This window comes from Drosophila gunungcola, unplaced genomic scaffold (assembly GCF_025200985.1).
Source record: "Drosophila gunungcola strain Sukarami unplaced genomic scaffold, Dgunungcola_SK_2 000153F, whole genome shotgun sequence".
In the NCBI taxonomy this organism is placed as follows: domain Eukaryota; kingdom Metazoa; phylum Arthropoda; class Insecta; order Diptera; family Drosophilidae; genus Drosophila; species Drosophila gunungcola.
Genome location: NW_026453314.1, coordinates 37,447 through 53,907, shown reverse-complemented (window position 1 = coordinate 53,907; position 16,461 = coordinate 37,447). Strand labels below are relative to the sequence as shown.

At 40.1% G+C, this 16,461-nt stretch overlaps 2 protein-coding genes across 4 annotated transcripts; one reads left to right on the top strand and one right to left on the bottom strand.

Moving 5' to 3' along the window:
• Positions 1–325: 325 nt before the first annotated feature.
• LOC128265755 (protein vav) lies at positions 326–15,535 on the top strand. Of its 3 annotated transcripts, XM_053001963.1 has the most exons (11): positions 326–1,010; positions 1,087–1,268; positions 2,648–2,722; positions 3,776–4,396; positions 10,154–10,262; positions 10,364–10,531; positions 11,270–12,099; positions 12,898–13,275; positions 13,345–13,497; positions 14,870–15,041; positions 15,104–15,535. In XM_053001963.1, the coding sequence occupies exons 1-11, from the start codon at positions 768–770 to the stop codon at positions 15,170–15,172; spliced, it is 3,000 nt and encodes a 999-aa protein (XP_052857923.1). In that variant the 5' UTR covers positions 326–767; the 3' UTR covers positions 15,173–15,535. The 3 variants fall into 3 exon arrangements, with proteins under 3 accessions (XP_052857923.1, XP_052857922.1, XP_052857921.1); XM_053001962.1 differs by lacking the exon at positions 3,776–4,396; XM_053001961.1 differs by lacking the exon at positions 10,154–10,262 and having other exon boundaries at positions 3,776–4,394.
• On the bottom strand, positions 6,300–9,656 carry LOC128265761 (uncharacterized). Its single transcript, XM_053001969.1, has 4 exons — positions 9,434–9,656; positions 9,247–9,340; positions 7,657–8,463; positions 6,300–6,832 (listed from the first exon to the last, which is right to left on the bottom strand). Exons 1-4 carry the CDS (start codon positions 9,471–9,473, stop codon positions 6,574–6,576), a joined length of 1,200 nt encoding a protein of 399 aa, XP_052857929.1. The 5' UTR covers positions 9,474–9,656; the 3' UTR covers positions 6,300–6,573.
• Positions 15,536–16,461: the final 926 nt, after the last annotated feature.

Sequence of the window (16,461 nt, the reverse complement as noted above, 5' to 3'; positions counted from 1 at the left end):
CCTATATTTTTAAGCATTTTTAATGTTCAATTAAATAAAATTTAGTGCAAAAATGATTTCATTCGAAAAACCTTTCACTTTAATATTATATTAGAAAGTTTTGAATAAAAACCGCTAACCTGACTAAAGAAAAAGTTAGAAAAGTGGAAATGACTTCATAATTAAATATGTAAAAACCAAAATCCATAGTTTCCAAGATCCCGCTGGTTTCGAAAAAGGTGTCGAAAAAACAAGTACATGCGACCTTAATATTCGTATTTTGCAGCACTGATGGCATAATTTAGTATTTTTCGATCGCGACAGTATATTTTAGGGAGCTGCGAACGGTCACACCGGTTCTTATAGACTGATATCGGAAGTCGAGTCTTCTTCCTCTTCGATAAACCCAATATTTTGCAATAAAAGAATTAATTTTAAAACCAAAAGCGGAGCATTTTTCCCATAGCCGTGTGCTTAGTGCAGTGTGTTTGCGTGTGTCGGTGCAAAAAACGGCCAAAACGCTGACGTACGCGATTCGTACGCTTTTCGATTCGGTCGCCTCCGTTGTTTTTGTTGTTTTCTGTGTATCTCGCAACGGCCAACTGATGAGCCTCAATTGTTTTCATTAACGCAACGAGAGAGGCCCCGCCCCGCCCCTCCGTACCGACCCGCCTCCCGACCCCGCTCTCCCACGCCCCCCCAACCGACCACCCACCCCAGTTTCCAGTTGACCCGCCCAAAGCACCCCGACCCCTACCCAAAGCCCTTCCTCCCCTACTCCCTTCCAAATGGCCAGCAACAGTTTTGGGGGCGTGGCAGGTGTGAACGGCGATCTGTGGAGGGAGTGCGTCGCCTGGCTGACCAGGTGCAAGGTCATCCCGCCCGACCACAAGGCCGCCCAGGCGGACGCCGAGATTCGCATCCTGGCGATGACCCTCCGCGATGGTGTGCTCCTGTGCAATCTGGTCATCCATCTGGACCCCAGCAGCATGGATCCTCGGGAGTTCAATCGCAAGCCACAGATGGCACAGGTAAAGTAGAAGGGCAAGGGAGGCGGAACCATGGTGGACTAAGATCTAAAGCGGATTGCCACACAACCCATTGCAGTTCCTGTGCAGCAAGAACATCAAGCTCTTCCTGGACGTGTGCCACAACAATTTCGGGATCCGCGATGCCGATCTCTTCGAGCCAACGATGCTGTACGACCTGACCAACTTCCACCGCGTCCTCATCACCCTCTCCAAGCTCTCGCAGTGCCGCAAGGTGCAGCAGATGCATCCGGATCTAATGTGAGTATGCCAAGTGGGGGTGGGATTCGGTGCTCCAGCCAATCCCTTCAGATTCAGATTGTGTTTAGGCACATCCAAGCAACTGGTGGTCAAAGAGAAATGCTTTAAATATTGATTGATTGAAATTGTTTAGTAGTTTGCAATGGTTATAATTTTGTAATTTTATTATTTAAAAATTTAATTGTTGTTTTTATATAATAGCCTCAGGTTTGCTCAGATTCAGACAGTGTTGCTTTAAGTCCCAGCGAATCAGAATTGATTCAGTTTATTTAATATTTGTTGATAAGACTACATACATATTTACAATCACATTCAGATGCAAATCCAAACATATGGACAATGGTCCAGTGTCAAATTATTTTGGCAAAAAACATAAGGAATAGGAAATATAGATAAAAAATTGTTTATCAAGGTTATAGAACTACACTAATTTTGTGTAGTATTTTTCTCTTGAATTATTTTTTAACCGTTTTTAAAATCGAATGCGAACTTTGAAAAGTAAAAACGGGAAAATAAAAATACTAAGTAATAAAAGCATTATTATTTTTTAAAAAATGCCAGCCTTTTGAAAAACGAACGATTTCTTTACATTGATTTCTGTAGTTATGTGTATGTATGTGCATTTCGCAAATACCTGCACGGAATATTGAAATTCTTCAGTGCGCAGCAAAACCGATTTTTCAAAAATAACACAATCAAATTAATCATTCGGTCATGTTTACAACCACATTTTGGTTTCAATAAGCTAAATCGCAATTTGCATTATAGATTCATTGGTTCAAGACTTATGAGGATTGTTAAAAAATAAACAAACTTTTGAACGTTTTTATTGACGAAACAGTTTAAATCAAATTTTAAATACTCATACTCGTACATATAGTAAGACATTGAAAGAGCATTACATTACATTTTTAAAGATAAATGATGAAAAAAATTATTTAAAAACCCTACTCCTCCCTTAATAATCTACATTTCTGAAATATATATTTCTGGATATATATATATCATAATTTAAAATATGTGTTGAAAAAATGCGTTAAACATTTGACTATTTATTTTTTAAGCAACATGTATATTATTCTCTACGAATCGGGAATGGTCGGTAAAGTCAGCAACACATCCGCGATTATTGACAAGGACCAACTTATATTTTGTACACATATCTACTTCTGCAATTTGAATTAAGTATCTCATTTATTAAATTACATGAGCACAGCATTTTTCGGTATAATAATGACATTAAAATATGTGTGTACACTGAACATAAATTATAATGTTTAGGAAAATGTAATGTATAGGAAAAACAACACATTTATAATTTTTTTTTTTTTAATCAAGCTAAATCCTTGACTAACTTATACTTTTTAAACTCTTTTCAGTGGCTTTAACCTGCAGCTATCACCTAGTGAGCGCTCCCATTCGGACGAGGCCATCTACAAGGACCTGCATTCCACGTGAGTACATAAGTCTGGGCGGGATCCCTGTCTCCGTCTCCGTTTAGTGTCCCTGAGCCATGGTGCGTGTTCCCCCGCTTGATCCGCTGCTCATGGATGCAGGCCTGCATTTCCTGCCCCAGCAAACCCCTGTCCCTTGTCCCCTGTCCCCTGTTTCCTGTCCCCGCCCCTTAACCCACAAACCAATGCGACCCGAACCGATCTCATTATGCGCCCACATACTTCCCGGACCCAAGACTAAATATAAGCCCTTGTCTGGCTGCTTATCGAGCACATGGAACAAATATGTATGATTATTCAAATATTTGTAGGCATAAATTATTTTCTTTCTGGAATTTCGACATCTCCAAAATCGCGATAAAACTAAAAGTTAAAATTATATAATAATGTATAAAACTGTGCAAAATGTGGTGAACCCTAAAATGGCACGTTAGACACCCTTTAAAGCTATTATCACTGAACAATTATCTCGGATAAATTTGCATAAATAATTCATTATTTTGTGTGTAAGACAAGGAAGTTATGATATTTGTTCGGCAGTTTATAAAGTAGCTGAGTTAATTATAAAATCTTACAATCTTAATGTATTTCTTGCCGAACTTTAAAGTAAGATACAAAAGTGCCTGAAACTGCAAAGATATATTATTAGGTTATAAATATCAGAATCTGGTTTGTAATTTACTGATACACTTTGATTAGAAATCACTGAATAATTATATCAGATATATGTACACATATCCATATCATTATCATTCATTGTTATCTGTGCAAGATGAGGAAGTCGAAATCGAAGTCGAAGTCGAAGTAGATGTCAATGTCGAGCAGACGCAGACCCAAGCATATATCCCATTGTCCAGCTTTATCTAACACACTCTCTCTCTTTCTTTCTGTCTGTCTCTATCTCTATCTAACACTCTGGGTGAATGAATCGACTCAATTAAATCAAATCGAATTGGAATCGGTGTGTGTAATTGTGAATGTGAATTGTGTATGGGTGTTGCTTTCTTGGTGGTGAATGTGATATGTGGGTCGCAATCGGGGGATTCCCCCCAGCGATCTGAGCATGCAGAAGACGAGCAGCATTGACGCCACCGCCTCCGCCTCCTCGTCGGCGGAGTACTACGATAGAACCTCGCAGAGTGGATCGCTGGACGAGAACAGCGACATAACCATCGAGAACGGCACCGAGGACATCGACGACTACATCGAGGACTCGCTCTCCAATATGTGCGACTCGACCATCGAAAATGATTTGGATGATGCGAGCGTGGAGACACCGCTGCTGGCTGGCGAAAGGAACCTCTCCTTCGATCTCACCCTGGATGTGGTTAGCTCCACCACGATTGATTCCGCCTCCAATGCGGTCACACCCACTCCGGAATCCTTTGCCCGACAATGCGAATCGCCCTTGGGCGACGAAGCCATCGCGGTCACTTCGCCATCAACTGCTCCCGGGCCACCAATGAGCCGGCTGGTGTCCACATCCTCCTCCTCGTCGTCGCTTTTGATCAGCGAAAGTCAGCGTTTGCAGCGGGCGGCCGCCGCCGTCTACAACTACCGCTCCTCGATGGCGTCCACGGAGCACGAGTACGCCTACATCTACAGCGAGGACGACGAGAAGGTCTACGAGGACCTGTGCTACGTCACCTTCCAGGCCAAGGCCAAACCCGAGGTGTGCTGTCCATCATATTAACTGTCTTTGTGTCCAGCGGGGTGGGATCGATCCGCCATGAATCGAAAGCGAACTCAACAAGTCAAGACCAAAGCAACGGAAGTTCCATGCACAAAATATAAATATTATAATCTTATAATTTTCGGATCTAAATTTAATTAAAAATTTTATGTTATGTGTGGAAATAGTCAGTTGCTTTGCAGTTCGGACTTGTTGGAAATATACTAAAAAATTCTAGGAACGAAATGTAATCTTAGAGCTGTTCTAGGCAATGTTTGTTAGTCAGAAGTTGGCAACGCAATTAAGAAAACAACAATATATATTTTAGTCAGGAACATCAGCAGAATCCGTCTTCTAGTTTTAAAATGTCCGAAAGAAACTTTACCGAAAGTATCATTTCTGTTTCAAAAAATATTTATGATGGAAGTGTAGGGACAATGAATACAAAATTTTACACTTGCATGCAAAAAACATGAGATATAATTTAATTTTAAAAAAAATTTTGTTTTGAATAAAAATCGACAAGTAAAATGACCAAAATACTTTTAAATTAAACCAATTTAGTCAACTTTTAGCAATTTAACAACGAAATCACCTTATCTGGTTTAATATAGAAGCATTAACAAATTTAATAGTGGTACACAACGTTTTATATACCAATTGGTGCATTAAGTAAAGTGTATTAACTAATACATTGTTGTAATAACTGAAAGGGTATTATATACTTCGGATAACCAAATGGCTTCCTTTCATATTTTTTTTTCTAAATTTAAATAGCTTTTAATACTTCGTTTTCATTGGCTAAGATTAAATCTATAAATTCAAGTAACTTAACTGATAATTGAAATTCCAATATATTTCAGTTTTTAGAACCGGTAACCATAAAACAGCTCACAGATTGCCTTCTGCTCCTGCGATTTTGTCCGTAAGGATCGACCCACCCCAGCGTATCGTCTTGTGTAACAGCCTTTCATCTCCTTTCCCGACACTTCGCCTCCTCCTCCCCTCTTCTTCCTGCCGCCCATATCCATCCGTCGAATGCTTGATCCCTTAGATACCAAATAGCCGTAAGAAACCGCCCTGCACCAATGCCCATGCCCACAATTCACAGCTTGTCTTGCTTGCGCTTGAGCTTACTTAGCTTGCCCCCCGTCACCCGAAACACTCGAACCACTCGAACCACTCAACCAACCAAATCAACCACTAACCCACCCGGACGCGCACCAATCCACCAATCCACCCACCAACGAACCCCGCATCCCCGAGATTAGAGGCCACAAAATATACCCTATAGCATATAGCATATACACCACATATACCATATCACACCGAGCGCCACTTTCTTCCCGCTCTTCTGCTTCTGGTTGATCCAAAACGGGAATGCAATGGGTTATCGACCCCCACTTGACACCGATCGAGGAAACACAGATAGCCACCGGAAGTGCTGGCCATGCCAACTACTTTCCTCACTATTTTAGCAACCATTGTGTTACCGAGCTGGGATGTGGGAGCATATTGCAAAAGTAGTTCGGTACAGTCATCATCGCACCACCAAGCCGATGGGAAAACCCCAAACCATATCGATCCATAACCAAAAGCTTCTGCCTGTCAAACAGGGATGTGCGGCGATAAAAGGCCGAAGCGCGGAATCCCATTAACAACTAACAACTCGTCTGTCCGATGGCTTATGCTATTGTTTTCAATGTTTCACGTGATTATCCTATTATTATTTGGAATTTTCTATTACCCAAATGTGTCTTTGTTTTATTGGTATTTTACATTAGATACATTTAACAAAGTACTTATTTGAATCTGCAGTATTGACAAGTTGGGAACCTTACCATAATGCATTTCAAATAGTTTTTATTTTATTGAAGAAACATTGAAATTAGACGGGTAACCCACATAGGCTTGCTGTTTGCCCATTATCAGGCCCATTTATTGTTCAAGTCTTTTTTCATTTCCATACGCATTGTATTTGGTTTGCTTTCTGCTTATCTAGTGTTTACATTCTTTCATTTGATTAATGTATTCAGTTTTTGTTATCACTTAACGTGTCTATCTATACTTCGCTTGCGAATTGTAAGAAATACAATTGAGATGGGATTCCAATGTGGAGAAACAGATAGGAACTAACAATCAGTTGACCGGAGTGGAACAATATGCTTCGAATGTCCGCTTAGATTCTTAGTGACATGGCATCCGCATCTGCATCCTCCTGATCCTCCTGCTCATCCTGGTCTTCCTGCTCATCCTGGTCCTCGTCCTCGTTTCCGTCACTGCTACTCGGTGCCGGCGAGTTGAGGGCCATGTGGCTGCCCAAGGCCAGAAGTGGCTGGACATCCATGTCGGGGGCAAACTGCTTTAGCAGCTGACCCACCACAGTGCACAAGCCCATCAGACGCTTTTCCATTCGCTGCTCGTAGAGACGACGATGCCTGCAACAGGAATTAGTTAATTAGTTAATTTTACTCTTAGCTTCCAAATCTATTGAGTGAGTGAAATTTGAGTTTGTACAATTTTCTTCTAGTTTTGGAGTATATTGAACGCTATTTAAATGTGTTCAGTATTTTAAATAAATTTAAGTAAACAAGATTAGCTTAAACTAATGTCATTTCAAAAAAATGTACTTCCAGTTTTGATTACATTTAAAATGTTAACAATATTTTGATTGAATGAAAGAAAACGTTTTAAGTTCCTTACATGCATATACATATTTATGTAGCCCTCTATTAGTGTTTTTACATGTTGGCCTATTCGCAAATTTATAAGCAGCAAAAAGATAAGTTGCTCTAGAAAACTGATTCAATTTCAATAATTAAGTTTTTCAATTTAGTTTTAAATATGCGTTCAAACAAGATTCTAAAAATGTTTATTAATTTATGTTTTAATCTTTTTAGCTATTCAAGTTAAGTTGCCCCACAAAACAGATTTATTTTCATTGAACAAGTTTTTTGACTAACGAAAGAAATCTAAACCATTTTAATTTTTGAAATGTTTTATACTTGGCAAAAATAGCTATAAAAGTTAAGTTGCTTTAGAAAACCGATTCAATTAAAAAAAAGTTTTATTTTTAAAACTAATCTTTAAATAGGCACTCAAAAAGGATTATCAAATATGATTTATTTTTTTAAGGTTTTATATTTTGTTTTAAGCAGCAAAAACAGCTATCAAAGTTTAGTTGCTCCAGAGAATAGATTTTTTTTCAAATTTAAAGTTATTCGATAAATGCACAATTCACTCAGTTTGACGATTGACTCACCTGTAATACTTGTCCTTCTCGCTGAGCACCTTGCGCTGGTGGTGTCGTTTCCTGACCGTTTTGGCCACCAACTCGCTTGGCTGCTGCTCCAGCTTCTCGGTCTTCACGACCGTTGTCGTTGTCGTCGTTGTTGCCGTCGAGGACTCATCAAAGTCGTCGTTGTAGCGACTGTTGGAGAGGGACACCTCGCCGCCGATCATCACCGGGCCGCACTCCATCTCGTGGCAGGTGGTGGTCATGCACACATCCTCGCCCGCATCCTCACAGTCTCCGCATCCGCCACCGCCACCGCCTCCGCCTTCACCGGCATCCTTGCGCATGGTGGCCTCGGCCAGCAGCCTGTCCAGCTCATCGTTGTTGCTGTGCTGGGCGATGCTGGCGATGGTGGCCCTGTTCCGATGGCAGGGCGATGCAACGGCTGAGTCGTCCATGTCGTCGGTGGTATCGCCCTCGTTTGGCGGCGATCGCTCGCCAAAGTTGTGATCGTTGAGCACGCCCAACATCAGGGGCGAAAGTTGCGCCTCGTCGCAGGAATAGACGCTGGCGATGGCCAGGTTGTTGTTGGGCGGCTCCACATTCGGCTCCTTGAGCGCATACGAGTGCAGGTCGGCGGTCTTCTGGTTCATGTAGGCATGGATGAGGCCAAAGAACTCCCACTCCTTGTTCAGCTCCTCGATGCTCTGCTTGTTGAGCGGGCCTCCAAGTGCGTTGGCCTTGTGGATGCGATAGCGTTGCACCATGGAGAACCATTGCTTGCGCAGCGCAATCTCGCTGAAGTCGCCAATTTTGGCCATGTCCTTGAATTTTCTAAAGGGATATAAAAGGTTGTTTTAACTGATTTACTGATTGATGTATGCAAAGAGATCAGGATTGGTTATGAAATTAGTACGACGATTGGAGTCATCTTAAGCTCATTAGCCACAATTTGAAATTGTTTGCTTTTGAGAATCACAATTCAATGCTGAGAAAAAGTTTAAGCCTTAGAATTTGTCGGGACGAGTTTGTACTTTAAATTGGTTTAAAAGGTTATTATTATTATTATTCCTTTTCTAGTGGCAATCAATTTTTTTATGTTTGTAACTCATAAACTAATTAATAGTTGGATATAGACTAAAATCTTATACGAAGTTTTAAATAACAAATAGTCAAAGTTGTAAACAAACAATTTTACCGCTAATTTTAGTTTTGCTTTTAGTTTTTAAAAACTTTCAAAAGTTGGTCTTTACAATTTTGTTGTTTTTTAATAATTAATTCACATTAATTTTTTTGAAATGTGAGTTAAGGAAATAGGTTGCGAGTTTTAAATTGTGAAAGGTTAGGATCTTAGAGCATACTTTATAAATGTACCACTGTACACAGTTGGCAAAGGAACATTTTTTCAACACGAATATTGGTAAAAGTTGTAAGAATCATATTGTTGTTTCTGAACAAAACCAAAGGCTTCCCTATTAATTCCCTTTTAAACAAATATCTCCTTTGTTAGTTGCTATAAGGCCTGAGTTCCACAAATAGGTTTCCCAGATTTATGAGGGATTCTAGACCCACTTCACCATTTCGCCAGTTCTCCTCGTGGATAACCAAGAAACTCACTTCCATGGCTCCGCGTGCTTGGGCGAATACCGGGAGAAGAGTTCATCCGCCGCGATCCTCTGCACCACCAGGTCGCGTTTCTCCTCCGTGGACCCTGAAAAACATAAATGCCAATTGTAGAAAAGAAAAATGCGGAATTAGTGCATTCGTAGGTCGTGCAATCAGAACACGTGTTGTTGTTGCCTACACTTTTTGGATCCACTTTTGGCGTACGTGTGGTGGTCCATAGTTCCCGGCTGCAGCTCCTCCGTTTGTGCCCAGTGCGGAGCGAGCGGGAGTCCAAAAATCGTGATTTTGGGGGCCAATAAAAATGAAATCCCGAAACCACAAAGTTCTTTTTTTTATTTTTTTTATTGTTCTGCCACAGATGTTCTGGTTGCCCGGCCAAGGTTGCCACCTGGTTGAATTCTATCGCCCTGTTAATCGCACTGTTAGTTAACAGTGGCGGTAATCGATTATCGGGCCAACGGCTGTCGGCCTATCGTATTCAAATTTCGTTTTAAATTGCACGTTTAGTAGAAATTAAAACTTATTTCTTTATTTTAATTTATGTTAGGCACACCTTTTTATTTTACTGCATTCCTATAAACGACAAATAAGAAATAATATTAGCTATTCAGAAATGTAGAAAAAAATAATCGTATAATTTAATCAGTTATTTTAAATATATATATCTGTAAGCCAGATTTAAGCCCCTTAAGTAAGAAAATTTTGAAACCCTGCAAGAGAGATCTCTGATTTGATGTCGTGCCCTTTTATATGTTTTTCAATAGTTTTTCGGACGATTTTGTCATTTGAAACAATAAGAACCCCCCCCCCCCCCCCCCCATCCCCAAAAAAAAAAAATTGCATACGTTTTTTATGATTTTTTATGTTTTCCTTTGGCATTTATTTCCTTTTCGTTTAGTACCACCGACAATATTGCATGCAATGGAACCGGTTACGACCACACCAACACAAAAGAAGAGGAGGTGTACCAAGATCTGTGCGCCCTGCACAGGACGAGTAGAAGCCAGGTAGAATTGCGACGCCTGTCCGTGCATGAGACACTTTGGTGGCCCAGTCGCTTGCTTCCTGACCGCCCTAATCTCTGGACTTCTCCGTCTTTCCCCTCTAGACCGCCTCGTCGACGAGCTTTGAGCAGCGCGACTACGTCATCCGGGAGCTGATCGACACGGAGTCCAACTATCTGGACGTGCTCACCGCACTGAAGACCAAGTTTATGGGTCCGCTGGAGCGTCATCTCAATGAGGACGGGCTGCGAATCATTTTTCCGCGGATTAAAGTGAGTTATCCGTTATGATTCATATATTTATTCGAAACAAACTTTTTTTTTTTTGAAGTCATAAAACAGTTAAATTAAACATAACACAGGGCAAAAGAAGTTGTTATAATAAATAAGGCTCTTCTATTTGGTATGTGCATTTTTTTTTTCATTTAAGACAATCACATTTGTTATTCATTTGTTTGATAATATCTTTTAAAATTGTCAACCAATTTTAGTACACATTTGCTATTAAAGCAGATGAGAATATATGCGCATTTTCATTTTTAAAGTCACGGCACATGGGTAAAATCGTAATGTGTTCCATACTCTATTTTATTTTATTTATTTTTTATTTTAGATAAGAAGACGTACTGTTTCAATTAGTTTTGGATTTTAAAAAATTATTTTTTCATTACCAGTACCGATTCGCAAACTCTGTCCATATCTACCCATCAGTGAAGGACCCAACAGATGATAGAAGATCTTGCATATTTGTTTTGAAATTAGTAAACATATTGACGGGTATCTGATAGTTCTTTCAAATGTGACGTATTTCTGAGTTTTAATTTCATTTTAATGATTTATTTGGTGTACAAGATGGCAAATTAGCCTTAGAAATGGTGGCGCCATCTGCCGGCGGCAGTTGGTCAACAGAGTGTAGGGTATTTAAAAGTCTAGCATTCAAACATAACCTTCCTTTTAGTTATAATTTTAATTGAATTATTTACTTACTTATTTGGTGTACCATATTCGCAGGAGCTGGCCGACATCCACACAAGGTTCCTGGACAAGCTGAGGGAATCGCTGACGCCCAATGCCAAGGTCAAGATGGCCCAGGTCTTCCTCGAGTTCCGCGAACCGTTCCTCATCTACGGCGAGTACTGCTCGTGCCTGCTGGCCGCCATCGACTATTTGGCGGACGTCTGCAAGAAGAACCAGATCATCGACCAGCTGGTGCAGAAGTGCGAGCGCGACTACAACGTGGGCAAGCTGCAGCTGCGCGACATCCTGTCGGTGCCGATGCAGCGCATCCTCAAGTACCACCTGCTGCTGGACAAGCTGGTGAAGGAGACGTCGCCGCTGCACGACGACTACCGCTCGTTGGAGCGGGCCAAGGAGGCCATGATCGATGTGTCGCAGTACATCAACGAGGTGAAGCGCGACTCCGACCACTTGGTGATCATCCAGAAGGTCAAGGACAGCATCTTCGACCTGCAACTGTTGCAGAACGGCAACGGCAGCGACCTGCTGCAATACGGACGCCTGCTCCTCGACGGCGAGCTGCACATCAAGGCGCACGAGGACCAGAAGACCAAGCTGCGCTACGCCTTCGTCTTCGACAAGATCCTCATCATGGTGAAGGCGCTGCACATCAAGACGGGCGACATGCAGTACAACTACCGCGACTCGCACAACCTGGCCGACTATCGCGTCGAGCAGAGCCACTCGCGGCGCACCCTCGGCCGGGACACGCGCTTCAAGTACCAGCTGCTGCTGGCCCGCAAGTCGGGCAAGACCGCCTTCACCCTGTACCTCAAGTCGGAGCACGAGCGGGACAAGTGGCGCAAGGCCCTCACCGAGGCCATGTGAGTACATGCTTTCACTGCTTCTTGGGTACATGCAACAGCGTCTGCAGCTACACCGCCTCCCAACTTTGCTGTACCACTTCCAAACTTCCACTTCTTTTTTTTAATTTATCATTTATTTAATATGTAGGAAACAGTTGTTCGATCGGCTAGGTTCTGTAACATGATTACTGTACACATGTATACAAAAACACGATTTGAAAAGTTTGAAGAATAGATCTCTTCCACTGTACGAAAAATCGGCCTAGAACTGATTGTTCAGTGTAGTCAACTGATTTTGATCAAATATCTAGGTATAGGTTCTAAACACTATAAAAACATCATTCAGGGCAAAAACAAACAATTTATTATCAAACTGAAAAAAAAGAAATATTTTTGTTTGATCAGATTGCCTGTTTCAACAACTAAGTTCTTACATTTTTCAAATATTTTCTAACTAAAACTTTTACAGATTTAAAATATGTGAAACGTTAGACTTAAAAAGTTAAGGCTTTTCTAAAACTGCAATAGTGCCGTACAAACTTTTTTTTTACTCCTGCAAACTTTGTCTTTATTGCACTTTTCGTTTTTTAAATATTACAAAATAATAAAATAATTTTTTTTAAATATCGGATACAAAATATTGATTTTATGTTTGTTAAATGCTTAATAAAAATTGTGTAATTTAAAAGAGGTTGCCTATTTTTATATGCAGGCGCTATTGCCCTAAAAAAGTGTGTTAAGACCCACAGGCGGCGTCATTGCGTTAGGCTTATTTGTATTAAAAAAAGGGATACTTATATAAACGACCATCCACAGGGAAAGCCTCGAACCGCCTGGCTGCCGAAGTACGGACCACAAAATGGAGATCTACACCTTCGACGCCCCGACCACGTGCCGGCACTGCTCCAAGTTCCTCAAGGGCCGCATCCACCAGGGCTATCGGTGCAAGGTGTGCCAGATCAGCGTGCACAAGGGCTGCATCTCGTCGACGGGGCGTTGCAAGCAGAATCCGGTGAGTGTGCCGCCGCCCGTCTGCGATCGCCAGCTGTCCGAGTTCAACTGGTTCGCGGGCAACATGGATCGGGAGACGGCGGCCCATCGGCTGGAGAACCGACGCATCGGCACCTACTTGCTGCGCGTACGTCCCCAGGGTCCGTCGACGGCCCACGAGACGATGTACGCCCTCAGCCTGAAGTGAGTTTATTGTTTAGTTTATTATTCAATCCAATCTACAATGCCATGCTGTCTTTCTGTTGTCCGTAGGACCGATGATCATGTGATCAAACATATGAAAATCAACCAGGAGAACTCCGGCGATTCCATGCTCTACTGCTTGTCCTCGCGCCGGCATTTTAAGACCATCGTCGAACTGGTTTCCTATTACGAACGCAACGACCTGGGGGAGAATTTTGCGGGGTAAGCTAAAAGCGTGATAGAGGGGATGCATTTGATTGATTTCGGCTCTAGTCATTAAATGGCTTAATAACCCAAATTACGACAAATATTATTTTGTGCTACTTATACCAAAACGGATCAGCAAGTTTTTCCACCTTCTTTTCCAAGTTTGACTTTGATGCTAAGACATATAATATTTGTGTAATACTTAATGTTTTATAAACCCTTTACAAATTTGCACAAATATGTTGTATGTCTAGGCATAGATTTGACTTAATGTCATTTATTTAACAAGAATATTATATTTTTATAAAATAATAGTATTAAATTCCAATAGCCAAAATACATCTTTATCCCCTTGATTACTTCAAAAATATTTGTGATAATATATAGATCTTCGTTCATCTGCACATTGTGTTGGAATAAAAATATTTTTAATATCTGACCTCTTTTTTAAATTAGAAATGAACAAATTTTTTTCTTCGCAGTGTTTTTAAAAATATTATTCCTATGCTATATGCGGATTTTTTTATGTGCGTCATTTAGTTTTAAAAAGTATAGCTTCATGAAAATACAAAAAAAAGATAAAAGTGACTTTAAAACAAGTTTTGATTGATAAGCAAAAAAAACTACCATTTTCCAAACCGCAGCTATATATATAAAATTTATGTATACAAACGTTACTTGCTACGCAACCAATTGAATGGTTATAAAACTTTTTTTGACCAAACTAACAAAAGATGGCAACATAGGAACTATTGAAATTAACAATAATAAGAAAATGAAATGAAATGAAAAGGTTTTACAATTTTTTGTACATAAATGTGGTGGTGAACTTAACTTATTAAGTCAATACATTTATATTCATTTAATTGAAAAACACAAACACTAATTACTTCTTATAAAGGCATGATAGTAAAAAAAACGTAGGATAGTCTGATAGTCTTATAAGTATTTATAACCAAATTAAATTCATTAGAACTGGCAATGGATGGCATTCTGTTAATAGAGAGCATGAATCTTCTTTGTATAGATCCTGAACACTAAATTCAATTGGTTGACTTAACTAGTACATGAAGTAGTGATATTTGTCCTTGTTCAATAACTTCTTTGGAACTGGTATTGGACTGCAATTTGATAGAATTTCTGGACATGAGAGCTATATATCATCTTTTTTTACATTCTGAACATTGAAGTGCATTGAGACTAAAAGAAGAGGATTACATTCGTTATCGCCTTTCCTTTTGATTAAACTGTACCATTAAAAAGTTAACTCAACTGGTACAACTGATAATGTCGTATTAGCCCTTAAGATTAAGAAATAGAAATAATTTCTGGATGCGAGACAGAGAAGTGAACTAAAAAGCATAATAAATGGTTAAACGCTTTCCAGACTCAACCAGTCGCTGCAGTGGCCCTACAAGGAGGTGATCGCGACCGCTCTGTATGACTACGAGCCGAAGGCTGGGAGCAACCAGCTGCAGCTGCGCACCGACTGCCAGGTGCTGGTCATCGGCAAGGATGGCGACAGCAAGGGCTGGTGGCGGGGCAAGATCGGTGACACGGTAACCATGGATGCCTTAATCCTGAAGACGGCTTGTTAACCAACAGTTGGTGCTTTTCGCAGGTGGGCTACTTTCCCAAGGAGTACGTGCAGGAGCAGAAAACTGGCCAGCGAAGAGCTTTGATATTATAACTACGAGGTTTACTTTGCACCCAAGGCCATTACGCCCGCAACGGCAGCCATTGCTGGATCACCAGGAGCTGGAGCTGGAGCTGAAGCTGGCGGATCTGGATCTGGATCTGGAGCCGCCGCTCAAGGAGGAGCCCCCCTCGAGGAGGGCGTGGCAGACAACATCGACAGCCACGGCCACAGCAACAACAACTGCAGCTAGATCGTATCCCTAGTTAAATATATTTAAATATACAATTTGTTTTTATTTGTGTTTAAGCACTTATTGTTTTACATTTTATCATTTTTTGCGTCTGCTCGAAACATTTGTGCCAATCACTGGAAAATTACAAAATCGATATCGAAACGAAATGTAACAAAACAAAATCATCCACCAATGTTCGTTTGTCAATCTATACTTTTAATGTTTCAATTGTTTTAAATTATATTGCAAATATATATATGTATATGCTTACATTTTTAAGAATGTTTAGTTTATTAAGTTTTATTTGAGCGTGTGTTGTTTGATCTATTTCTATAAATTTTTTTTTCTATTTTGTTTTTCAAATTTATTCGTCCCACGTCGAGTGAGGGTTGTGCGAATGGAAAGGAATATATATGTATATATATTTATATATATATTATAAATGCCCTGTGCGGCATTTCCATACAAAAAGAAGCTTTAAAAAATATATATTCATATTATTGTACTGCTAGATATTAACCCTAGTTGAAACGCAAATGTTAACATAACGAAAGCAACGCAGCCACAAAATGTTCGAACAGAAAATAAGAATACTACGATGAAGAAACGACGATAAGGAAGTAAAAGCTTTAGTAATAACGATAACCGTCATATTTACAAGATGATCAACATTTTAGGCCAGCCAATTTATAGATATCTATTATTAACTATAATGTACCTATTCATATAACCAACGAATAACTTGCGAAAATGTGTAGTTAGAAAACTCAACGAAGTTTTTAAAGCAAAAATATATACTGTTTATTCCGCAACAATCAGTCATGCTCCCATCTTCACTTAGCACGTTCATTTGAAATCAGACTCCTAAATTGATAGTATTATTTTATGGATTTTAAAATAAGTAGGGCAATTAATATGTCGAGTCATTTAAAAGGCAGCACCAACCAAATGGGTTTATAATTAATTAGGTACCGAATTGTTCTAAAACGGTATGCAGCAAGAAAAAATCTATACATAATTGTTAGCATTCAATATTATCACTAAATAATTATCAATAAATTTAAAATAAATCGTGAACGTAGAAATGGGAGTAAGTCTGCGCAAGAAA

Excerpts from the sequence above, each read along its gene's own strand:
- LOC128265755 (XM_053001963.1), top strand. The coding sequence starts at position 768 with ATGGCCAGCAACAGTTTTGGGGGCGTGGCAGGTGTGAACGGCGATCTG. Across the intron at positions 1,269-2,647 it reads CAGATGCATCCGGATCTAAT|TGGCTTTAACCTGCAGCTAT; the intron begins GTGAGTATGCCA and ends AACTCTTTTCAG. Across the intron at positions 10,263-10,363 it reads ACAGGACGAGTAGAAGCCAG|ACCGCCTCGTCGACGAGCTT; the intron begins GTAGAATTGCGA and ends TTTCCCCTCTAG.
- LOC128265761 (XM_053001969.1), bottom strand. The coding sequence starts at position 9,473 with ATGGACCACCACACGTACGCCAAAAGTGGATCCAAAAAGT. Across the intron at positions 9,341-9,433 it reads CAAAAGTGGATCCAAAAAGT|GGTCCACGGAGGAGAAACGC; the intron begins GTAGGCAACAAC and ends TATGTTTTTCAG. Across the intron at positions 6,833-7,656 it reads GAGAAGGACAAGTATTACAG|GCATCGTCGTCTCTACGAGC; the intron begins GTGAGTCAATCG and ends TTCCTGTTGCAG.